Source organism: Nipponia nippon, unplaced genomic scaffold (genome assembly GCF_047370975.1).
Source record: "Nipponia nippon isolate SJK-2023a ecotype South Korea unplaced genomic scaffold, ASM4737097v1 scaffold_2, whole genome shotgun sequence".
Classification (NCBI taxonomy): domain Eukaryota; kingdom Metazoa; phylum Chordata; class Aves; order Pelecaniformes; family Threskiornithidae; genus Nipponia; species Nipponia nippon.
The window spans coordinates 107949093-107974375 of record NW_028262336.1 but is presented as its reverse complement, the minus strand read 5'-3'; the positions used below and the strand labels follow the sequence as shown (position 1 = coordinate 107974375).

The 25283-nt window shown below is 46.9% G+C and overlaps 1 protein-coding gene across 1 annotated transcript in view; it reads right to left on the bottom strand.

Annotated features, from left to right (window-relative positions):
- Positions 1–25037, bottom strand: part of SLC7A1 (solute carrier family 7 member 1) — a 48530-nt gene extending 23493 nt beyond the window's left edge. Inside the window, exons 1-2 of the mRNA XM_087758312.1 lie at positions 24942–25037; positions 1719–2102 (exon numbers count right to left, since the gene is read on the bottom strand). Coding sequence (XP_087614438.1) covers positions 1719–2088 — 370 coding nt within the window. The 5' untranslated portion in view covers positions 2089–2102; positions 24942–25037. The remainder of the gene's footprint in view (positions 1–1718; positions 2103–24941) is intronic.
- Between the last annotated feature and the right edge of the window lie 246 nt (positions 25038–25283).

The window sequence follows — 25283 nt, the reverse complement described above, 5'->3', positions numbered from 1 at the left end:
CCTTGCTCACAAGGGGGACAATTCACATCAGGAGAAAGGCTGGGTAAGATAAAGAGACGTGCTATAGCTCACATCCTCCCCCAGCTCTTTTTCCTGCTTAGCCATCCTTCCTCCCAAATTATGAGGAAACCAGTTGCAAACATGCAACTGTCACAGGACTGAATTAAAAGTAGCGAAGTTGTGTTCGAACAAATTCATGGATAATATCTACCTATTTTTTACTGAATTTTCTGCCTTGTGATAATATACTGAGCAGCCAACTCTGAAATAGAAATTGAGGCAGTGGTTCAAAAGCCATTATGAGAGGACAAAAAAAAAAAACCTCAGAAATACCAGCCTCAGCCCAGATCCTGGAAGTGTAATGCTCAGCACGTAAATCTTTTCATCATGCATTTGCAGAATCAGGTTTTGGGACAGCATCCACAGCTCTGTCAGTCATTTTGGCGGTCCAGTATCATGGTGGGAAGGGCCACATAACTAACTAGATGAGGAGCATGGAGGAGACGATTTATCATTACCTTTCTGGAACAGAAGATAAATCACCAAGAAATCTGTTTAATTTTTCTACGTGTAGCCTAAGCAGAGTCCATTTTAGAAGTCTGGAGGAAATTATATGCTTAGTTTTTTTAAAGACTATTTTTATCCCCTCCTTGCAGTGAACCTGATTCATAAAAGAACCACAGGACTCAGATTTCCTAAGGAGATGAGTTTAATTGACTCTGGCTTTTCATCCTCTCATTTCTTATTTAAAAAAACAAAAAAAAAAAAAGGAGGAGGAAGAAAAGGTTTCAGGTAGCACACAGAGCAGAGCCAGCACGATCTCAGACAAGCAGCTGCTACGTCACTATATTGCTCTTGATATAATCTTACCCTCCCCGACACCATGGGAACTAATCTCCAAGGCAACACTTACACATCCCATAAAATGCATTTTAAAAAAAACCAAAACTTCCTTTAATAATTTAGCATAACATTGGTTTTCATTTTAACTAGTAAGTCTTGGCTCTCAACTGGCAAGTTGGTTGCAGCCTTAATTACAGGCATGATGACAAGCAGCATGCCCAGAATGTGCTTGAAAAGACACAAATCCTCAATTAGCGAAGTGTGGCTTAGTTTTAACGTATCAGCTGAGTTGTACGCTGCATGCTCTGAGCTTGATCCAAGGCCTCTCCAAGTGGGAGGCAAGGGTTTAGAAGGGATTTGGTTTGGATGTTTCAGAGACTGTGAACCTGCAGATCACCCTAAGCTTAATCCTGCAGCCATTCACAAGACAAAACTCTGATCTCCAGATACTTTAAACAGGTCTCAAAGGGACCAGAAATTAATCCTTGATCATCGGGGGTACAGATGATGCTGTGTGAAAGCATCCTTCCATCAGCAGCTTCTTTCTCAGCAGAGAGTACATGCGTTTTCTCCCTGGCAAGTGTGCAGCAGCCAGGGGATACCAAAGGGATGACGTGGAGATTCAGAGGAAGTCGCAGCAGCAATAATCTGGCTTCAGGACAAACCCTCAGCCCAAAGCACACCACTCACCTCGCCGACTGACAGGAGCCACCAACAACGCACCCTGCAGATGAGTCCTGAAATCCTCGGTGAGTGCAAGAGTGCAGCGTCTATTTTGTAACAAGAATGCAGGCGCCCAAACAAGGCTGATCTTACAAGCTAGGCTGCAATCCTGCACTAAAGCTAGGGTCTCGCAGCGCAACCACCGTACTTACCGATAACATAGGAGAGGATTAAATTCCACCCTGTGATGAAGGCCCACAGCTCGCCCACAGTCACGTAGCTGTACAGATAAGCTGATCCTGTCTTAGGAACTCGAGCACCAAATTCTGCGTAGCAGAGTCCAGCCAGCACTGAAGCCAAGGCGGCAATCAAGAAGGAGATAACAATGGCAGGTCCCGCGTTTTCCCGTGCCACAGCTCCAGCCAATACATAGACACCTGCACCCAAAGTGCTGCCTACACCCAGAGCCACTAAGTCAAATGTGTTGAGGCATCGTGAGAGTTGACTGTGTTCTCGAGTACAGTCCACATTTTTCCGGCGAAGAAGCTGGTTTCCAAAATTGACAATTTTCTGACACTCCATCTTTGTGTTCAGGCCTGCAAGAAAGATGCTGCCATTATTACCTGGACCAGGACACCTCCTGAAACAGCATCACTGCACAGGTACACTGCTACAGCCCTGTTACATTTCAACAAATGAATCTTCCCACTTTCCACCTTTTTACATGGCAAAATGTCTCCTTCAGCATTTTACCTAGGCTTAGCACAAGGAATTAAAACAGACAAAACCAAAGTATTTTCTGCTTCCCACTCCCACTTGTGCTGCGAAGCCTGTGCGACCCCGGGAGGGACACGGCACTCCACCCCAGCTCCCACCCCGCTCCACAGCCATCCTGTCCAAAGACAAGTGGTCAAGCCAAAAACGCAAAGCCCGTCTTTCAGATTTCAGAGCAGTTTTCCTGGGCTGGGAATTAAAAAAAAGACAGATATACATAGAAAGACATACTTATTTATATTTTTAAGTCTCGGGGTGAACTAAGAAGTGAGCGTTACATCCCAGAATAAGGCACCACACATGCTACTGTCCCTAGAGCACAACACGACCACGTGCCGTGGTCAGTTGGCACCACCTGCAAACAGACCTGCCGGGGCATTTCCCCTCTCTGAGCTCCAGCGACAGGCCACAGCACAGGCTTCTGTTGCCTACGACCGTGCAGGCTGAAACAGATACAATTTAGGAAAAAGGATATACAGAATTGAGTTTTGTTTAACTTGGTTACGCCAAGGCTCAAGCTATTTAGCATTTGCAACAACTGAAGTGAGAGCACAGTGAGGCTCCCTGAACTTCTCTGTCCCACCCAGGACAGAAGCACTGCAGGGGGTGGGTGTTTAATGAAACCCTGGGGCAGGGTTTCCAGCCATGGTACCATTTCAGCAACTGCACTGCTCCTGTGTATGGACCCGCTGGCACAACCAAACAGCGGCGTACAGCGGCCTCAGCATGTGAGCAGCTCAGATGCATCTCCTCTGCTTGGGACTTTATGATGGGATTAGCATCAGGGTAAAGCAAACCTCTCTCTGTGGAGGGATCCCTTAGGAAATCCTTCTGGAGTTTCTCTTCCCGTGAGAGATATGTATCTTGCAGTGCTACACCATGGCAAGATTTTGCTATGCAACTCATCAAGCCTGCAAATTCGACCATCTGCATAGGCGTCCACCTAACACAGACAGTAACAGCACTCATTAAAAGCTACAATCGGTCAAACCAGCATGGCCAGCAGTGGGGTCAGCTCCTCAAGGACATCCGTGGAACCAGTGTCCTTAGGGAGTCTTTCCCTCCAAGATTTACGTCCTTGGACACAGCCTGGGTATGGAAGTTTTGTCTTACTCTTTCTGAAAAAAAATAAGTATATTGCTTCAAAATTGTCCTTGCCTTTAGAAAGCGGATAGAGAGCTCATCCTCACAGCATTATCTGAATCCATGAGCACAGCATTAGAAGGAATTTCTTGCTTCTTACACTGCCAAGTCTAGCCCCAGTTGTCACAGGCAACCATGGCATAACATCAGGCCTTCCCTTAAAAACTTCTAGGGGCCTTATCTCCACTGTTGGGAAGCTCCACCAACACTCATCTACTCGCCAGCCAAAATGCTTTAGTAGGCAGTGTTTACTCACATGCTCTTGTGCCAAGAATGGCCTTTCCCTGCTCAGGTGGTTACCCCAGTGTACCTTTAGAGATCAGTCATAACCTCTCAGCCTTCATTCTGGTAAGCGACCCAGGCCCCAAAGACACAGGCAGTCCCTTGCCCTGTCTACAACTGTTCACCTCTCAACCACCCTCTGAGCAGCAGTATATCCCATTAGCACCCTTCTACTTGTTGCATCAAGAGGAACCATCAGGAGAAGCAACAAGAGCATCCCAAGAGCAACCACTAAGAACTCCAGTAGGTATCTCCTCTACCAGCGTCTGTTTTCTTCTCCCAGTCCCTTTTGCACCGTGCCAGGTTCCTGTTAGTCCTCATCTTCTTAAAGAACTGCCTGTGTGGCACCCCATCAAAAGCTTTACTCAAGTCAAGATAAAGAAGAGCTATCATTCTTCCATTTAACCTTAAAAGTAAAAAAAAACCAAAACCAATAGTGCCCCACCTTCCCTGTGCCTCTTATCAAATAAAACTGTCGGGTGAATCTGCCAGTGTCTCATAGGTAAATTCACTTATTTCTTCGCTCTTCTCTAGTCAATGGGCACCACCTCCTACTTTGACAGAGGTTTCACTTTGCTGGTTCACCGCCACTTTTATGCCCTGGTTCTTTCTGATTACCCATCCCTGACCCTCCTCTTCTGAGTGCTGCTCCCACTGGCTGTAGCTTTTTTCCTCAGCCCACACTCTGCCATCCCAGCATCATCGTCCTCATTCAGAATTTGGCTCTCCACAGCTAGGATGTTTCTGTAGGACCTACTGGGTTACTCCTAATTCAGATACACAGAAAACCACATACTAAAACAAAGCAGTGTTGGGGGAGCTTTAACAAGCTTCTTCACCTTGAATGGGCCTCCAGTGGAGGAAGTCCAACACTTGTGACAAGCACCAAGAAGCTTTGAACGCCCCCACAGAGACACACTCCAACCAAAGACTACAAGCAACCTAAGCCAGCCTGCTGGCACTGACAACAACCTACCATGCTTTTACGAACAGATTTGGCTCCAGGCACCAAAATCACTACTGTAAGACCTGCGTTCAACTATTTAATGCCCATTAGCATTTCTGTTCTGAGCATAAGAGTACTTTAAAAGTGAATGTCCCAGTTGTCCCCATTTGCCATGCTTCGGTTCACACTGCAGAGCACTCGTGGAGTGCACAAACCCGATACTACCGGGATGAACCTAAACCTGAGGACGCACCCCAACACCTGATGGGTGCTCAGCCCACAGGAACAGCTACTGCAGGATAACCTCCCCTGTAACATGTGTTGTGCAGACGTCAGATTCTCAGCAGCAACTGTTTTGCTCTGCAAATCTACAGGCTGCCTGGTCACAGCCTATGAGGATGAAGGGTATCTTCCATCTCAGACTGCATCCTGTAGCTTCAAGAAGCCCCGGCCTGATATGCACACTGCACCATTAAACCCAGCTTCGGCAGCAGGGCTTTCAAATGTTTCTTCGTTAATTATAGTACCTTATATACCAATAATGGAACAGCAGTATACATTGCACACTAACATCAATAGTATGCTGAGAATAATGTGTAGGCAAAAAAATTGCTAAATGCAATTTACAGTATGGTCAAGTGAGATTGGTACTTCATCAGTTCCAGTTAAAACCCAGTGTAAGAGATGGGAAGATACATGCTAAGAAACTTAATTAACCGAGTCAGCTATTAAATCCAATGCTGCAATTTTGTCGCCACAGCATCAACTACAAAATCAAAAATCCTCTTCATTTTTCCAAGACACCAGTCATAAACCCTGGCTTAAATCCCCTTCCCTTGGCCTTATACTAACTCCCCTACCACGAGAAAGTAATTACAACTGCAGGAACAAGGCTGAGCATTTAGAAGTCCCACCGTGTCAGGAATTGTCTCCTCCACCAACAGCTCTCAAACGTGCTCCCAAGAGACACGGATTCAGACTAATGGAGAAAGGCAGGTTTCAGGCCAATCTTACAAAAATCTCATTTGGTGAACCATGGGAATTCCCCACACATACAGAGAGAGAAAACTATTTTCTCCCTTCAGAAGGAAGACAGACCTGTTTACCTAAGTGTATTCAGATGTCAATTTGCTCACGCAGTCTCCTTCCCACTTGAACCTTACCCAAATCCATGCAGCCAGGATTGCTTTCAGCTGGACACCTGCCCACCTCCCCAAAGGCAGGGGCAGGGCAGTCCTGAAGTTTGAACTGGGTGACAACAAGAGTGCTGCACTGGAGCATCCCGTATGAATTTCATTGCTTTCCAGGACAAGACAAGTCCTAGGCTTTGCTTAACTCCCACCAGAGCGATGCAGAGATCCTATTGATGCCTGCATCCTACGAAGACCACAGCAATGGGGCCAACTCACCCACCCTGCCCAGTGGCGGTGGTGGTGCTGGTTGACACTCGGTCTGCAGCTCCAGGAAATGGGGAGGATCCCACTGTTGTGTACTGAGAAAAAAACGCTACAGAAGATACAAAAAAAGCCCTCCAAAACAAAACAAAGAAATCCCTGCCATAAACTGCAGCCTACTATTAGCAAGATACCCACGGGAGATGTGTTAATGGATTTCTTTTCCAAAGGTAGTCTGAAAGTCAAGACCAGTTTGACTCAGAACAAAGCTGCATTTCTGGACAAACACGGGTTTATTCTGTGGCACAGAAACATCAAGAAATGCCAAAGGACTGGTGAAATACGGTTTACTTCTTGCTAAGTCAATATTTATGGCAAGGTTTAGACATTCGATGGCCTGAACAGAGGAGTTAGACGCAACACAGAAGAATATGGGAGAGTCCCAGCTGAGACTATTAATAAAGACAGAAAATGGAAAGGAGGTGGAAAGATGGCCCAGCTCAGCGAGAAGCTGAGCGATGAGCCAGGGAAATCTGCAGAGATGCAGTGCAGCTGGGCAGGGCTTACCTGCCCTTTGCATGGAGCCGCTGGGCAGGCCCAGATGGACCCCTGAGGCTGACGTGGACCAACAATAGGGGAATACAGGAGAAGCTCGGAGGAGATCTTCCTGAGACATTTCACCCTGGGTGAGGCTACAGGTCCAAGCCTCCCCAAACACCAGTGACTTATGCATTGTTTTGTGTTCCTCAGGTTTTGCACCTCCAAGTTGACATCAAGCTTGCTGAGCATACTGGGCTTCATCCTACAAGGTGCTGAAGATCTCTTACACAGAAAATCAACGTGAGGGAGGAGGGTATCTTGCAGGGTTGGATCACGTAATGTGTAGAAAGAAAAGGTTTGTGATGTGCACTCACTCATCAACACGTGGGTTTCTACAACGCCTACACAAAGGGAATGGGGCTAATCCTAAGAGCTAGGTGGCACTAACAATACCCTTGCTTGCAGTATTTAAGTAACCTACCGTTGCCATACACCACACAAAGCTCCAAGGAGGACGTGCTCTGTGGTGAACAAAAGCAAAAGGCAGAGGTCAGCCTGTGTAGCCTGATACTATCTTTGTCTAAGAAGTGCCTCCAGGTGGAGGTGGACCAAGGCTCCCCACAGGTCAGAGCTGCCCTCCCTCCTCCTTCGACCACCACTGACACCTAAGGAGCTGCGGATGGCAAGTCTCTCCCAGGATCTGGCTCAAGGCCTCTGCTTCAAAAACGTACTGCCTAACAATAACGGTAGAGCTTTTATTTCCTACCTAGCCATTTAACTTAAATTTAACTAAACCTGGTGTCTTGCAAAACAAACATGACTCAGTGTTCCCAAACCAATGGGAGTTTGATCTCTGCATTGAAAATGAAGGCAGATCTGGTGCCCGATGCCCTCCCTTGCCACCCAGATCACGACAAATCACTTCTTGGGCAAGAACGGGGCTGGGGAGGGGCAACATCCCCAGGAGAGAAACAGCCCCTCGCTGCAGGGATGGAGGATCAGGGCACCAGCTTGGCAAGGTTTTTGGTGGCAGGGGAACGTAGGGTTTATCCATTAAAAAAAAATAAATCTAGTGAATGATTTCAGGCTTATACATAACTGAAGAGTATCCCACAATAAACATATTTCAAAACGATTTCAGGTTGAAGCTCTCTCAGGCATATCTACAGGTGTTCACAGCTCTACTACGGCTGTCAAGAATAAAGCAAAATTGCTTTTTGTGGATAATTTGTTTCGAAAAAGGGCTATTTAATTATGACAGACCTAGAAATTAAGGCCAACATCCTGCAATTGGCTTAATGACACAGACAGTGCTCCTCTGGCTGATCAAGGTATCAACTTCGTCCTGCCCCAAAAGCATCAGAATGTCTGAGTGTCTCTCTTGTGAATAAAATACCTCCTATGGCCTGCAGATAACAGACAGGGAGCTGGGTGCAGGGCAGGGTACCCGCACTGCAGCCATGATCTGCATCCCTCATGGACAGTGCTGTCCCTCATCTCACAGACGACAGATCGCTATCCTAAGCATCTCTTACACGTTTTTGTTGCTTTTGAAACAGCAGGTTCCAAATCAACCTTTCATTTTCAATCATATTCACTGTAGCTTGGCAAAGAGATCTTCAATAAAGACAAGTGGGATTTTTTTCAGAACAACAGTATTTTGGTTTAGCAGGATGCAGTACAGGGGCCATTACACCTCTGCCCAAAACCTTTCCTCTGATATCATTTGTTATCTCCGCCATTGTATCAAAGGGTGATTTTGGCAGAGATTATGATTTTTCCCTTCTTAGAAGTTGGATCTGGCTGTGATCTCGCTTTCTGAAACAGCCGTTCTAGCCTTTGAAGTGAGGAAATGTGTTCTGGGCTGGTTCCTCTCACTCCCACTCCCAACTATACTTGAAACGATGAGCCTTTTTTTGAATGTACGTCCATACTCCTGTGGCATAACGCAGTCCGAATCACATAAAACAATACAAATTATTCCAGAAATGTTACTAGATGGTACATAACCACCTTCAAGTTGAGGAAACTTTATCTGAATGAACGTAGATTAGCTTTGTTCTGCATACACCTAGCTCTCACCCCTGTTTTAGCTCCAGTTTCTCCGATGAGAAACACCGAGCTGCAAGCCCCAGCTGCTCAGCCCCTGGGTAGGAAATGGCTTCACCCCAAGGCTCTGGGCACCTTCATGTTTCAGCAGGAGCCGAGGGCTTTGAGAGCGGCGGGAAGCAATGACGCACCTAGATAACCTAGCAGGGCGGACCCTGATGCAGGGGCCACATCCTCGGGTGAAATCCTGTCCTACTGAAGTCGATGACAAAGCTCCCACCAACTTCAATAGGGATCAAATTCCACCCACTGCTACTGGGTCTTGTCTTTTTATTTATAGTGTATTTTATGTTTGTTACTTTTGTTCCCTGTCCAAATTCTTGTGCCTTGACTGTATTGTATTTTCAAATAAAATAAGATATTCTTCCTCCTCTTATCTAATGGTTAACATACCTATTATATCAGGTTGATAGATTTCCTTCCCCATTAACAACATTTTAAAAAGGGACATTCTTCAAAACAATCCCATAAGAAAATAAGCAATCTTGCGTCTGGTTAACAGCAGAAAGTAAACCATAACAAACATCTGTCCGGCTAAACATAAAACACCATGTGTAAAAATAAGCTGACAGGGCACCATTTTACATAAGCAGTACTATCACTTCCTAAAGAATTACAATTTGTTTCAGCTTCTGAAAACCCACTCCTTATCTATTTCAAGACCTTGCTGCTCCTGAGAATTTTCTTCTCCAATTTGCAGAAGAGCATAAAATTAAAGCTGATTACGCAGAACAAGGAGTTTTCTGCTAAGGAAAGAAGAAAACCCAAGCCTGACCCTGCTGCACATCCAATGAACTCCCCAGGCACCTCCTCAGAGGAAGCACCAGCAGAAATTCCCACTGAACACTGTCCCACATATGCTTATATCCATTCTGAAACACGTGGAAATCTCTACTGCCATCAGTACCCTTCTCTCACAGCAAAGTGATGTCCTGTGGATAGTCTTATTTTTCTTCAGCATCCTTTTAGTCTTCAACAAATGCATCCCCTGTACAGCAGTACCGCCACTGCTACTAGTCTGCAGAACAAAGAGCTTGTGCTTATGCCATGTTGGCATGTTTGGCAAACAATGTGGAATGGGTTGGGCCCTCTATTTTTAGTTTAAACATGGGTCAGCTCCCTGAATGAGCATGTAGTGATGATACCAACTTTTTGATCAACACGCAAGTAACAAACCCATTTGGGAGTCCTTCCCAAAAGGCTGATTTTGCTACTTCCATCCCCAAGGTAGCATCATTCACAGAGAAGTCCTACGCAGAAAAAGAAGAGGTGGAAAACCTCAATTCCTACTACTGCCGTTAGAATTATAGCTATTTTTGGGGTGTCAGATTTGACTGTAGACTCCTAGATGCAAAGAGGTCATGTTTTAAGGGACCAAACCAGAACCACTCATTGCTTTTTGAAGCATCATTCAGAAAACGATGAGGAAAGTCAACAGTCACCGAGGCACATCAGTCCCAGGTGTGACCCATTACAGTATGAAGCAGGAATTGTGTCAGATATGTCCTTCCAAACCATCTTGCCTTGGAAAAACTCCAATGCCTTGTTACATTACTCTGCAACAAGTGACACAGCAGAGACAAGACAGCTACAGCAGATGCTGAGCTTGGCCCAGGACATTTGAACACCTATCTCAAGACTTTTAGAAACAGAAGCAAAGGACGTGGCATCAGACCCTAAGGTGCATCTGGCTGTGTCCCTGAAGCTGCTGCAAGTGTCCCCATCAGCTACGCTGGGAAAGGCAGGCAGCCTAGAGAGGACAGCCTTGGTACAAGTGCTGAGAACCGACTCAGAGACCGTGCTCATAGCCATCAGCAGACATCTGCCACCAGGGAAAAGGCTGATGAAAATAAAGGCATGACCAAGCATTAGCATTACGTGAAGCTGGAAGATATCCCACCATAGCAGCAGTAATGGCAAGGAGTCCAAGCCAAAAGCCACCAAAGTAACAGCAATTCTGTGCATTGGTTTCACTGTGTGTAAAGGGATGCTGTCCTGCTGAAGTATTTTAATCAGGCAAGGAATGTCTTGTCCGTGCGCTGTTAAATTGTTCCCTTCTTGACTGTCATAATTTTATTTTTTATTTTTCACATGTGTGCATATGTATGCTTATATCTCAATATATATGACAGAAATGTATATTATATCAATGTGTATATATATGGAAACTAAATATTATACTCTTTGCCAATTCTGTCATTAAAAAACAGGATCAGACCCTAGCACGGCATTTGTGACTCAAAAGAAGGAAGTCATCCAGTTAAATATAAACTGCACGCTAAACAGAGATAATGGCACACACACACTACGTGGGTGTGCAGTGTGTACAGAACACAATCACCTGCTTAAAGACACGCTGCCCGTAAGAAGGGGACCACATTACTTTCCTCTGTCGAAGGCAGCTGCTTTAACGGCACAAGGGAGGTGTTGCTGGGGGACCAGCCCACTGCCGTGGATGGCTGGGGATGGTGCAGGTTTCTGTTCCTCAAGCTCCCGAGCATTAAGGACATTTCCAAGGCAGCATCTCCCACTCTTCTCCAAACGTCGCATAGCCCTGGAGAATTTCTTCCATCAGAAAAGGAGCAGTGAGGTGCTCTCTCTAATCCTTATGCCACCCGCTTAGCAGCAATTAGTTACTGAAAGGGGAACACCAAGTCCTACTGGGCATGAAGAAGGTGCTGGTGCTCCAGTATTGCCTCGGGAGAATGGCAGGGTGCTGCAGCTCACCCGCCTGCTTTCCAAATTGTCACAGCTACTGGCTGTACCAAGGTCAGAAATTCCTCTCTCATCCCAGGACAACTTCCGAGATAGCAAAGACTGTCCTTTTCCCCCAAGTCCAGATAAGAAGTCTGAACATCCCCAAAATTTCAAAGCAGGCAAACTTCAATGTTTTGTCTCAATACCTGTAGAAAACTTGATCTGGGTTATTTGTGATACATGAAACCCATTTTGAAATGAGTAGTGATTTGGGATCAAAATAAAGAAGGAAGGTTCCTGCTCTGAAAGTCCCAAGGGGAATGCTTCAACCCCCCAGAACTCAAGCTTCAAATGCTCCAAAATGGAAGTTCAGTGATGCCCATTCTTCTCCACAAAGCTTCAGTCGTGAGTAACATCAAAGGTAAGCCTTTCAACAGGTAAAAAGTTGGATAGACACTAATTCCCCTCCTTGGCTACTGCAGAAACACACAATGTATTAGGCTTAATTTGCAGTGGGGAAACTGACGTTATGATCGCTTTCCAACTGCGGACACAATGCAAGGCTGGGATAGGATACAAGATGAAAACCTCCACTACCTAAGCGCTGCAAAAATAGAGGAACACCTCTTAGATACAAACTGGACATAGCGCATCCTGCCTCAGAGCAGACTCGGGTGCAGCCAGACAACACGTTTGCTTTGGCAGGCTTAAACCGTGAAACCAGGTACGTTCCTCTTCCCAGGCTACCATGTATCACCCCTGTAGCTGTACCAGAATAACCACGCAAGGAATCGTGCTGCCAATTGCATCACTGAAACAAATCCAATGCCGTGCTTACAACTGACCAGGTGGCAAGCCACTGCAGCCAGGGCAGAGGAGAGGGATGGGACACTTTCCAGGCTGGATTCCCACCTGAGGAGAACCATCTCCCGAAAGGCACCTTCGGTGCCCTCAGCCCTTTTAGCCCATACCTCGCACTTCAGTTGGAAAGGATCCTCTGGCAGCTCAAAACAGAACCCAGCTGTTTGGAGGAGGAGGAGGGCAGCACTGCATTTGCCATCCACAGCTCCTCAGGGATCAAAAAGTTAAGGAGATGTCTTCTTGCCTAGCCGATAAAGGGCATCACGCCTCCCTCATTACATGAATCACTATTTTCTGATTAAAAAAAAGCTAATTGAAAAGTCTCCCACTAGCTCTAGTACAGTCTTCTCCAATAGTTACTCAGCATGGCTTCAAATTACCCTTTGCAAGAAAATTGCTTGCTTTAACTCCCTCAATTTGTCATAAAACCCAAGGGGATCTCCACTGATAATTAGACTTGCCAAATGAAAGCCTGAGACAGATTACCAGGGATCTACTGGAAGTGACACATCACCCATAATCTGCCAGGGATTCAGCCTTGGTATCGAGCAGAAAAAAAATTGTGCTTTGGGAAGCAGTATTAAATAAGTGTGTTTCTGTCTTCTTAAAATAAATAGAAGAATAAAATGAAGACAGATAAAATTAAGACAAAGCTTTGCTTAGCTGAAACGCCTGGCCGTGCCATTCAGCATACTCCAGTCATGGCCCTTCGACAACAGTCCTTGGAAGAAGGTGGGAAATGTCCCTTAGATAAGGAAACAAGTTAGACAGAGAGAGAAGTTGGTTTGTTATTAAAACAGCAGTGGGGAAATAAACAAATAAAAAATTATGAGCCCCAGCCTTCATGCAGAACAACAAACACCACCCTGCACTGATGCGGGGGACATCCAATGAGACAGACAGACAGATGGAAGGAAGGAAAAGCCTTCCCCGAACACCGCCATTTCACCAGGAGGAAGGGCACAGCTAAGTGGGGATTTTCAGGTGTGGACAAGGGGCAAATCAAAGTGGGTATAAATCAGTGCATTCTGCTACATCCCTGAACAGCAGGGAGAGGGTGGAGGCCAGCAGGTATCTCGTGGTGAGCAGTGGCAGCTCCAGCTGGAGGCAGTGCCACGCGGTGGAAGCAGACCCCGGTCACCCCTGCCCAGCAGCCCATGGGCACCCTGCCTGCAGCAGCAAGGGCTGCCCGGGCAACATGCTGGACCACAGACCATGATCTGGCCGCCCTTGTGGACCAGCGTGTCTGCAGGTCAGATGTTTCTCAAACAGGCACATTCCCAGCACCGGTGTGTGACTTATCACCACGCTGCTGTCCCAATTAAAAACTTCCTCCGTTACCATAACGAATACTGACTTGAAGCAAAGGAACCCTTTCCTTTAGTGGGAGAGCAGGGGAGGTGTTTCTGTGTACGAAGTAGAGGTGTTTGAAGAGGTTTTTTAGAGGAAATGCGCTGTAACAAATTTTGGAGGAATTGCTCACACAAAGAAAAGCTCAGCCTGCACTGAACACGCACTCGTTCAGGGAGGAAGGGGAGAATAAATCGTACGTGGCAGAGTCACAGGGCCCCCTGTGCCTTACACCAAGATGATTCTAGGCTTCTGAGAAAGGATTTGCTGCCCTCGGGTAACTGTGTCTGCAAATTAAGTGTTCAAGGTCAGGCTGGACAGGGCTTTGAGCAATCTGATCTAGTGAAAGATGTCCCTGCCCATGGTGGGGGGGTTAGACTATGATCTTTAAAGACCCTATTCTATGAGTCTATGAAATTTCAAATTATGCTACATCACTCATCGAGGCTTATGCAATGTAAAGAAAGTAATAAGAATACGTTTTCATTAATCCAGGAGTTTTTCTGCTGATTTGGAGGCCATTCTCAAGGGCCTGCCCCACGCAGACCTGCGAGTCAGACCTGTCAGCCCTGCGCTGTCATGTGGCCGTTGGATAGTGACTTGACATAGCAGAAGAATTAAGAAAAACTTCCCTTTTCTGAAGAAACCGAACTTAATTTCTCATGAAGCAAGCCAGCTACATTCAAAAATATATTACAGCCTTCTGAGGGCACTTGCATGACTATGGACCTAATACTAAAGCTTTCTGCAAATACGATTTATGCCATACCAAAGAGAAGCCTAGTGTGAGAGGAGCTAAAATGTTTGCTTTTAGACCCAGTATTCCTGCATTCCAGCCATAATTTAAGGGCTGGGGAGGGATCAGCTCCTTCCCATGTGTTCGTCCTTGCAGGCACAAACAAGGACTTCACACACCCCTCGGGTGCTGTGTGCAGCCATGTACTCTCCTGTAGCCGAGAGGATTCTGCGTGTCTGCAGTTTCAGGGGTGGCTCTTGACATCTGCCTAGCAGACAATTTCCAGTGGAAAGCTCTTCAGGAAGACCTTCCCCTGAGAGACGGTGCCCTGACGCACACTGGATTAAAAGCAATGACTGAATGCTACCATCCAATCAAACTAGTATTGCCCTTTCACCAGACTTACCCCACTGACCAGGGTCACTCCGTGCTGAAGGAGTCAACAGCACACGACTTAGGAGGGGCTGCTGATGCCCCGGCTGTCTGGGAACAGCACCAGGAGCGGAGCATCGTGCTGGAGGAAACCCTAACTGAGGCAGTCTGGGCAGCCCAAACCAAGGCAGAGGGGGATGCCAAGTGCCAACAGTGGTGTTGTCATCTTTATCAATATCAGTGTGGCCAGACTTCCAGCGTAACTGGGATACGGCGATGTCCCAACTTCCTGACGATTAGTGACCTACCCCCTGCCAGTCCATGACACATGCCTCACCAGGGACTGTTGTTCTGGGATGGGAATTGGGCTGGGCAGAGCAGCCGTGGAGCCTGGCTGCCAGGACCACAGGATGTGTCCACGTCAGTGTAGTCTAGACAGACATCCACAGCAAAACGGGAGCCAAGGATGGTGCAAAGAGGTGGAGCAGAGGAGGTAAAGCATGGGGCTATGTGAAGAAGAAAGAGAGGGGAGGTGATAAAAGCCACCTGCCACCCCACATATGAGGCAGGAGGTAACTCCCCCTCCAGGAGTGCAGCCAGCACACCCAGAGATGATGGACACCACACATCTCCTGGCCACTGAGGAGGCACCACTTCTTTGGCCGTCCCTCACCGTGGCAGGGCCGTGGGCGCACACTTCTCACCTGAGACCAAACCCTCCTGGCCACGACTGCCTGCCCGGGTTCTCCCAGCCCCGGCCGGCGCCACTACCTGTGCTGCCTTCAGGCTTGCAACAAGCAGCTCATGTTGCATCATCTTCCCACCTTCCTCCCCTTCCCAGGCAGCTGCCCTCCGCAATATTCCCAGCCATCACAAGCGGAGAGGGTGGCTAAAAACAGACTAGGATTTAGGAATAGAAGCAATGCAGAGTCTGGTCTTTTTTGCAAACACTACAAGCAGTTTCCATGGCAACTTCGCCCACACACATGCCGCTTGCTGTTAAAACTTCATGCTGCACAAGTCACTCGCTTTCATTTCAGCGTTTGACCCAATCCTGCCCGGCTCTGCAGCCTTTCAGTCCCGTACACTGCCTGAGCCAGTAAAATCCCCTATTCAACAGGACGGGAGCACCCAATCAATTAAAAAAAAAAAAAAAAAGGCATATGCAATGGGATTATGGGTCTGACTGTGGGGAGAAAACCTCAGTCTCGGAAGCGTTTTGCAAATAATCCCACAAGCCGTCAGTGAACAGACTGTGCAGCTCCTAAGTGCTAATGGATTTACAACAAAATGCCTCTGAAAACTGCATCCATTTTAGGCATTTAAGCCTAAAATAAGTGCAAAGCATGGTAAATGATACAAGCGTGATGTTATCCTGGTCTGAAAGTAGGGTAAGCAACGCTCCTGTTTTCCCAGAGATATCAGTGCCCCGTTTTGATATATTCTACCTAAATAATTCTTACCAGAAAGAAGTTACAACGCTGAAGCAGAATTACATTTCACAGCGAGGTAGGTGCAGCGTTTGTTTGCTTTGGGTAAATGCTCTTTTTTTAGCAACAGGCCTATCATTCAGCTCTCCCCTGCTCCTTGACAGAAAAGCTGTTGTCTAAGGGGAGTTTTGCCTCCATCTAACCCAAACATTCAAGGCTGCATGGCTGTTGATGGGGAAGGGCTGCGGAAAAGACTGCAAAAGTATAGCTTTTGGAGTAAGTAGCTATGCACTTTTTATTGGGAAAAAAATGACTAAGATGATCCAGTCTGCTAATACCTTTTAAAAACCTTATTATGTTTTTCCACATCTTTCTTGCATCAAAGGAAATCACTCTTAATTATATTTATGGGGCTGGGGGGGTAGGCAGGGAGGCCTAAATATGACAGTCTCTGAGAAGTGTTGCTTTATACATTTCAACATACTTCTCTGAGCACGTACTGTGCCATCTCTCCCCATGTCACTTACCTAGAACAAGAAACTTAGAAGTATAATAAGCTCTGCTGCTGCTAGGCTCTTTAAGCGACAGCAGGAAGGAAACAAACTACTGGCTGTAAATATTCTGCTTAGCTCCACTGTACTGGGACTTGGAAAAAAAATATTGGTGGTTTTAAAGCAAAATAATTGCAACAAATGATAATTAACATTTTCCCCAAAGGGTCTGAACAGCAGCATGAAAAGCAAAGAGCTGCTGTTGTGCTTTTGATGGTGCCCTGCACCATGCTGTTCTGCTCTCCAGGTTATTTCCTTCGAAGGAAAAAGCAGATTCAAAAGTACTCTAACATCTGTGATGGTTTATCTGGAGCAGCCAAACACAACAGTGTGGCTTCATCACTTACACAAGTTTCCTTGGGGGACATCCTTGTATTTCTTCACATGCCAGGGGTAGGATTCCTCTTGACTAGCTTTACCCAACTCCAAAGCAGACTTAGGGTATCATCTCACCCCCCTTCAGACTTAGGGTATCATCTCACCCCCCTTCTGTTACCAACATGCAAAGACAGGCACCTCCAGGTAAAAATTTATCACTTTGGAGGAGAGATGGGAGGAACAACCCTCCAGAGACGCCTGCCTTCCCCAGTTCCTGCAGGGCTCTAGCAGACATCTATGAAAACTTTACCACACTGCTCCTCAAAACAGAAAATGGACTGAACCGAGAGCCAGCAGAAGCAAAAACACCCCAATGAATTTTGATCTGTCTTTCTGTGGACAATTAATAGAAGGATGTGAAAGTCTAAATGCTCTTTGGGGCTTCAGCAACTCAGAAGTCCACTTCCCTCACAAGAACAATGACTCCTCCTTGCACTTGCATTCCTCAAAAATAAGAACGTTTTCTGGATAAAGCTTTGGATTTCAGGACTGCCCAAGCACTGATCCTAGCACCTTCAGAGCAGAGCATAAACATTTTGCTTCTGCTCTTCTCCAGTGCTTAACTGTTATGCTTTTCACTCTATTGCTTGTGTTGGTACCTTTCCTGAACTGAAAAGATGCTAGAGGCCAAATTCCCACTCTAATATCACAGAAGTTCTCATTTCTAAAATCCCAACAAACCCCTATTGTTTTTCTCCTCCAAGATGTGGCACCTCCATCCTAGTCCATCATTCAGCTGCTGACTTCTGGGTGTTGCCCTCTCTTCTCGTTCAGGGTGCCAGAACACTTTGCTCCTTTCTTCCAGCAGATTGCACAGGTCCCACCTAATGCACCTGTGGTCAGCATGGATGGATATACAATGGTATGGCACCTTTGCACTTCAAAATTTTATCAGCCAAGTTCAGGTAGGGATTAGAAGAGACTTTTAAGTACCTGTTTTGATCACTTCCTTTCTATACAGGATACACATGCCATTATTCAGTGGGTTGCTAAAGCAGCGGTGGACAAGTCAGTCAGGTGCTCAACTACATGACATTTTTTTCTACAGTGACAATTAGATTATACATTCAGTGTCAATATCTCATAATAGCTACATGATTCCTATTGCACATAACTTGCAAGAAAACTTCTGTTGCTGCTCTAGGTAAAGCAAAAAAAAGGAGGGGTTGATTTTGCTGTATTTTTCTCAATGGCCTGCTGTTGGCTTTCAGAAGCTGTGAGCATACAAACCAGCCTGATGCACAGACTGTCACTGCAAAATGAGACAAAGAATAAAATCTTCACAACACATATGTTACAGGTCACCCAGTCTTGTGAACTATTTGGAAGGAAAAAAACAAATAGCGCAGCATACAGTGGTATCCTTTGGGAATTATCTCACATGGGTCAAAGAGCTGTCAGGCAGTATATAACCCCGAGTGGAGTTTAATCAGCAACCTAAGGATGAAAGGCTATATTCTGATTACCTGAGCCAACTAATCCCCTCTGGAGTATTTTCTAAAGATACATCACATTATTTACCTTGCTAGCCGCTTCATAAAAGAGAGTCACTTCAACAAAATAACCTAGTTCTACAAACTCAACAATGCAGTTTTTTCCAACTAGTTTATTTAAGAATCTTTCACTCGATGAAGGTAAGCTCTTCTTCGGCTTAAGGAAACAGTTCATTTATCAAATCACAGTAATTTCTTGCAGTCAGTTTGCTCCTGCCACATACACATCCAAATAAACCTCCCACATCAGCATTCCCAAATGAAACTACTACTAGCATTACCAGTGGTCTGATTTTGTTATGCTTTATAGCTTTTATTTCCCCCCCCCCCTCCTTTCTGATTTTGCAGAAATGGTTTTGCTTACTGACTCCAGATTTCACAGGAGGGCCTTCTGTTCCCCTGCTATCCCCAGAGTTAACACCACCTCCCAACCCCTCTGCAGAGGCAGCATGGGGAAGCAGATCTCTTGGAAGCAAGTTCTCCCAAGCCCTGATCTCAGCGTGCTTTACTCATAAAATTAAAAGGTGATTTTGCATGGTATTTATTTTATAGCAATGGAAAGTGGCGCTAAACCACACCCCACAAATACCCCACAGCCAAAGCAAACTCACCTATGCTTTACTCAAAACACCAAAGCGACGTCGTCCACTGCAGACACACAGAGCAGCACCGTATCAATGTAGGCACTGGTTTTCTTATGGCTCCAAGTGCACCAGCTGCACAGGTAAATGTCCCCAAATGCTTGACACCACCACTGCTTTCTACCTCCCAGACATCATCATCCTCTCTGCTCTGTGCACTGAGCTATCTGTCCATCCCAGATCACTCAAACACTGCTAACTCAAGTTAGCATGTATTTTCTAGAGACACAGCATGCTATTTACCTTGGTAGCTGAAACTTCAACGACGTAACCTAGCTGCTAACTTGAGTTAGCAAAGACCTACCACTGAAGCAGGCTGTGCTACCCAGCCTCATTTGAGCTGAAACAAGTCAGAGGAGAGCTCTCTCAAGGATATCAGCGAGAAAACTGGAGCAGCAATTGCCTCTGCTGCTGGGATGCCAGCGAGCAGCCGCCAGCGGCAAACTTCTCAGCAGGCACAACTGCAGCCAGAGATGATGTGCGTCTACCCTACAACTCACTTCTTCTCACTTATATTAAAATACCTGGCAATGTAAGACAGTCAGGCTCATACACAGCCAGGAATAATATGGGTCACAGCACACACGGCTATTTATTTTGAGAACACCTTCTCATTTGACAGAATGGGTTCCAGGAATAAATAAACAATCTGGTACGGGGGATTTTAACCGTTTGCCTGAATCAGTACCAGGGACAAACCCTAGTTAAATAAAAAGCTTATTGTTAAATTTAGGGTTTTTTTTAGAACTCTGGAGTGGCTTACAATAAACTTTCAGAAGTGGATGACTGTCAAATAGCCACAAAATTTCAAGAAAAGCATAGGTCACTCAGTAAATAAGGACAGTAATTAATTGCAAGTCCTCAAAAACAGGATACTAAGTAAAATCCTCATCCTTGTAATTTAAAAATTAAATAGGCGAATAAGAGCTACAAGGAAAGATACAAACAAATGACAAGGATGTGGAAAGTAATGAGGCAAGAGTGAATTGCGAAATCTGTACAGCTCAGAAAAGACAGCTTGGATATTTGTTTGGAAGTCTGGTGAAAGGGAACCCAAGAGTTAGTCCTCATCTCAGAAAATATGAAGCTAAATACTACCATTAAGTAGATGGTAATAAATTTAGTATTTTAGTAAATATAGTAATTGCATGGATTTCTCAAAAAAGGGGTCAAAACATGGCATGGTAGGCACTGAGGAACAGCTTAGATTAACGGGAAAATTTAGTGAGGGATCCTGCTCAGCAAAGAAGCTAGTAGCACATTTTTTCCTATAGCAGTTACTGCAACTCCTGAACACACAAAAACTGCAGCTCTGTGAAATAAAGTTTTCTGAACTGTTTTTCACTTGAGTAAAAAAAACCCAGAAACTCAAAAATGTACCTGGAACCAAAAATCTCACAGTATTTTCTTTTGGAAACTGTGAAATAAGTCACTTTTGTACCAGATACCATTCACCAGATTTACCAGTGAATAAGTCACTTCTGTACCAGATACCATGCACCTTGGTGGTCTCCAGTAGAGTCAGGGACCTTGGCAAGGGCAGCAGCTGCTGACCCACTGTTGAGGGAAGGTGGCTCCAGCCAGTGCTGCCAGGGCGAGCGGGGTCCCAAGGCTTCTACCAACCACAGCGAGAAGGTGGGAGCCCCAGCTCCTGATCCCTGACACCCCCAAACTGTCCACGAACCACAGGCAGTTGTCAGGAATGCTGCAACCGGTGAGCCTACTGCAGGGCAGGTGACAGCCCCCATGTTTGGTTTGACCAACAGATTCAGCTATGCCTTTCTCTTTCCTTTCTTTTTTTTTTTGTAGGGGACACTGCAATAACAGCACTAAGGAAGGAATCCTCAAATACCAGAACAAATGTAGTGCAAACAGCCACGACTCTTCCCAAAGTCACTGAGGACTTTTATAGTGCAGGCTTTTACACCCGAGCTAATCCCCCAATGACTCCTTTTATAGTCAGTGGAAAGCAGCTTTCAGGTCACAACTCATCTGCTTTAGCTTACTGGGCTGAGATGAATCACACCCCAGGAACGTCCAGCCCTCCCCTGGCTGACCGTAACAGGAGCTGAGGCTGACTACCTTGGCCATAGATAACTACATTTGGCTAGATGAATGCTACCTTCAACACCATTCAGCACATGACAGATTTGCAAGGATTTTGGCCCTAGGATAACAAAGGATGAGGATATAGCAGGTAATGGAAAAAACTCTATGATACTGCCAAACACACGTAGACAGCAGAGAAGATCCACGCTGGGTTACTAACTCTGGGTCAGTATTGACTGGAGTTGACCCCAGCCAACTCTGCCCAGAACTGCTGAACTAGTTCTCCACACCGCCCAGTCTCCTGGTTCTGCTGGTCAATGCCACTAATTTCTACACATACTTGGTTAGGTCAGTGCAACTTCTTAGCTCGTCCTTCAGGAGAGGCAAAGGGGCTCTGCCACATCCCCATCTGCCCTTTGGCACCACGGTGGCTCAGCCAATAAACCTCGCCAGGATCAGACCAGCATCCACCGGGCACATCTGATGCCAAAGTAAATCACCCTCTCTTCCTCCTGCCCCACGCTGTGTGCAGTTGAGCTTTTGGCATTGCAGATACAGGCCAAGAGAAGAGAATTAAAGTTACTGCTTTGTTTTCTACTCACTGAAAGCTGGGATACAACTGGAAGTGACGTTTCTGAAAGGCCACTGAAGTCTCATTAACCTGCCGTAGTGGATCAAGGTCGATTAAATTGATAGATCAAGGGTGAACAAAAGGTAGTAGAAGCAGTAATTGCAACAAGATCCCTGTCCTCCTTCACCCGAATCATATTTCTTCCTGCCTTCTTTCCCATCTGAGACTAAACAACGCCCACCACACCTTTTTGCCCTCCCTCTTGTACAGACCAGACCATCAACTGCACTCAAGACCAGCTAGATTGGCACACAACAACCCTCACTCATGTTGTCACAAAACCCTGTCCTGGTTTCAGCTGGGATAGAGTTAATTTTCTTCCTAGTAGCTGGTATAGTGCTGTGCTTTGGATTTAGGATGAGAATAATGTTGATAGCCAAAACTAAAGCATAATTGTGTTAAGTAGTGTTTATACTAGTCAAGGACTTTTCAGCTTCCCATGCTCTGCCCAGTGCACAAGAAGCTGGGAGGGGGCACAGCCAGGACGGCTGACCCAGACTGGCCTCAGGGCTATTCCATACCGTATGACATCATGCCCAGTATATAAACTGGGAGGAGTTGGCCGGGGGCAGCGATCGCTGCTCAGGGACGGGCTGGGCATCAGTTAGCAGGTGGTGAGCAATTGCATTGTGCATTGCTTGTTTTGTACATTCTTTTATCATTATTTTCTCTTCCTCTGCTGTCCTATTAAACTGTCTTTATCTCAACCCATGGGTTTTACTTCCCCCCCCCAATTCTCTCCCCCATCCTACAGGGGGGCGGGGGGGAACGAGCGGCTGTGTGGTGCCTACTTGCCAACTGGGGTTAAACCACAACACACCTGAAGCAGAGACACAGAGCTCAGGCACAACACCACATGTGGATGAACCCTACCTGAAATCTGGCAGTAGACTACATAGGAAAAAGAAAAAAAAAAAAAAAAGAAAAAAAAGAAAAAAAAAAGAAGAGGGAGTGTCAAATGTTTCAACAAAAACACAACTCGGAGGTGGTTACTCTGATAACTGGTTAGATTAGAGAAAGAGTTACTGGTTCCTTCTTTTGTCTAAGCTAATTCCTTCTGTATAGCAAATCCTTCTCTCTCTCCACGTGGAGTCAAGAGCATATTGCACACGTCTCACCCACACTCACAACTGAACTGCTTGAATTAGAAGCCTAGCTGGCCTCAGGTTTCCGTTACAGCCCACCCAAAACAAAGAGTGCCTTCTGAAAACATCTCCTCACTGATAAGCACAAGCCTATGAGCAGTAAGGCTCAAAATTTTACACATCCCAGCAAACCGGCATAAATTGGTGACTAAACACTCAGTCGTTCTCCTGCTCAGCAAATGGGTTTATTTTAAACTATCTAAAGCACGCATGCTGTGAAGCACAGTCAAGGTCTGTCCCCTTCAGACCACTCAAAATAGAAGATGCTCAAAACACTTGAAAGTGAAATAACTTTTGAAGGCTGTGGCAATCAACGAGCTTGCTCCTTCTTTGTGCCAGGGTTGGCATTTGCAGCTATGCAGCTGTGGAAAAAAAAAAATGAAACCACTCTTTTGCATTATATGAAAGTTCTGTCTAAAAGGTATTTTGGCTGACTGCTGAAGGCGACAGAAGTCCACAGAGTACCTGATCAGAACGGTAAGTTTCTGCCTCTTCTCTCCAAGTGTTCACTGTATTTGCCTCAGTGACACTCGTCTGTCTCTGCTGTCTCCAAGTCAGAGGCCATGTCGTCCCCACTTGCCCCCACGGCTTAGCAGAGCCCACAGAAGTAGGCAGAGGGAGGCAGGGTGCCCACTGGTTCGCCTGATGTCAGACATCATCATGAGGTTGTTGCTCAAGTGCCAAGTTAATGGTTGTAAATGACCACACGTGCCACTCGCAGGTGGCAAAACCACTCAGCTAAGAGACAGTTAACTCTGAAGCTGCAGCACCGTGATCACCTCAGCTCTTCTGCCCCGATGTGACGCCTGTGAACCCTTTAGAGCTGCAACCGCCCTTTTGTCCCAAGCCTGTACAGCACCTACAACAATGATGACACCCTGGTCCAAAACTAAGGCTTCTAGCAGCCGACAACACATCTAACCAGCATTTCTGTATGTACTCCCAATCTTTCTGTCCAGCCTTAGCTATACATAAAATCCCTCTTGAGTTTTTTTAGGGTTGTTCCCCCCCCCCCTTTCTGCTCTGTCTGCCACGAACTTTCACACATACATATGCAAAAAAGAAGAAATCCATCTGTTAGGCCAGCTGCCTGTAAAACGCTGACAAACAAAATGGAAACAAGCCCCCGTCCTCATCACAGGAACAGGTTCAGGAACAGAGAAACTCGCAGGGTATGGGGCTGACTCGAGCGCTGCAAACGATACCCGCATTTTCCGATAAATTCTCAGCCTCTTTTTCAGTTTCAAAGAGAAAGCAAAGCACAGCACGGCAGTCACTCAGGAGCTATCTTGGACATGGAAAGACGACCAGGGAAACGGCCCAGGTTTTCTCCTTGATACCTGGGCCTTCACCTCCCAGCAAAGCATGCTCTCTATGGCGCTGCTCGTGTTGCAAAGCAAAGATAAGCAAGAAAACGGGTAGCTGGGAAACATGCATGCACTTATATGAGTTTCCCAGCTCTGCCCTGGCTTGCTGCTTGCTCTGGAAGAGGGAAAGCGCGGCTGGAGGCGGCAAAGCCCACCTCCGCTGGCGCAGGGCACAGGCTCCGGGAGCCGATGACGGCAGGTCCCGTCCCCGCACCGAGCAAAGGCCCTTCCCGCCCGGGGGGAGGCTCCAGCATTTCGGGGGATCCCTCCCTCAGCAGAGAGGGTCACCGCCAGCGCGGGGAGAGAGAGAGGGGCAGGGGGAGGTGAGGGATCGCCCCCCGTAACGCCGCGGGAGGGACCCGCGGGGACCGCGAGCGCAGGGAAGTCACAGAGAGAAAATGGAGGGGTGGCTGTTTTGGCGGGAGGGGAGACGGTCCCGCCCCGGGAACCCTCCGCGCCGCACGGGTTGCATCATGCAAAATGGATGCTGCCACCGACGACCCCGCCCGCTCCGCTCCGCCCGCCGCAGGGCAGCCGCGCACTCACCCGCGCCCCGCCGAGGGGCGGCCCGGCGCCGGCGGGCTCAGGCGGGAAGGACGCCCGCGCTCCCAGCTCCGCCTCGCACCTCCCGCGCGGCCCCCCACTTCCGCCCCCCCCAATGAATGGGGCGGTGGCTGGCACATGAGGCGTTTCCGGCGGGCCGGGCCGGGCCGGGCTGGCAGGCCGGTAAGGTGAGGTCGCGGCGGCCCGGGGAAGGCCGGCAGCCCCGGGGGAAAGCGCATCACCAGGCGGAGCCTGGGAGGAGAGCTCGGGAACATCCAGGTGTCGGCAGGTAACTGGAGCAGCCCGTGGTTGGGCACGGCCACGCATGGGCGAGGGACAGGGAGG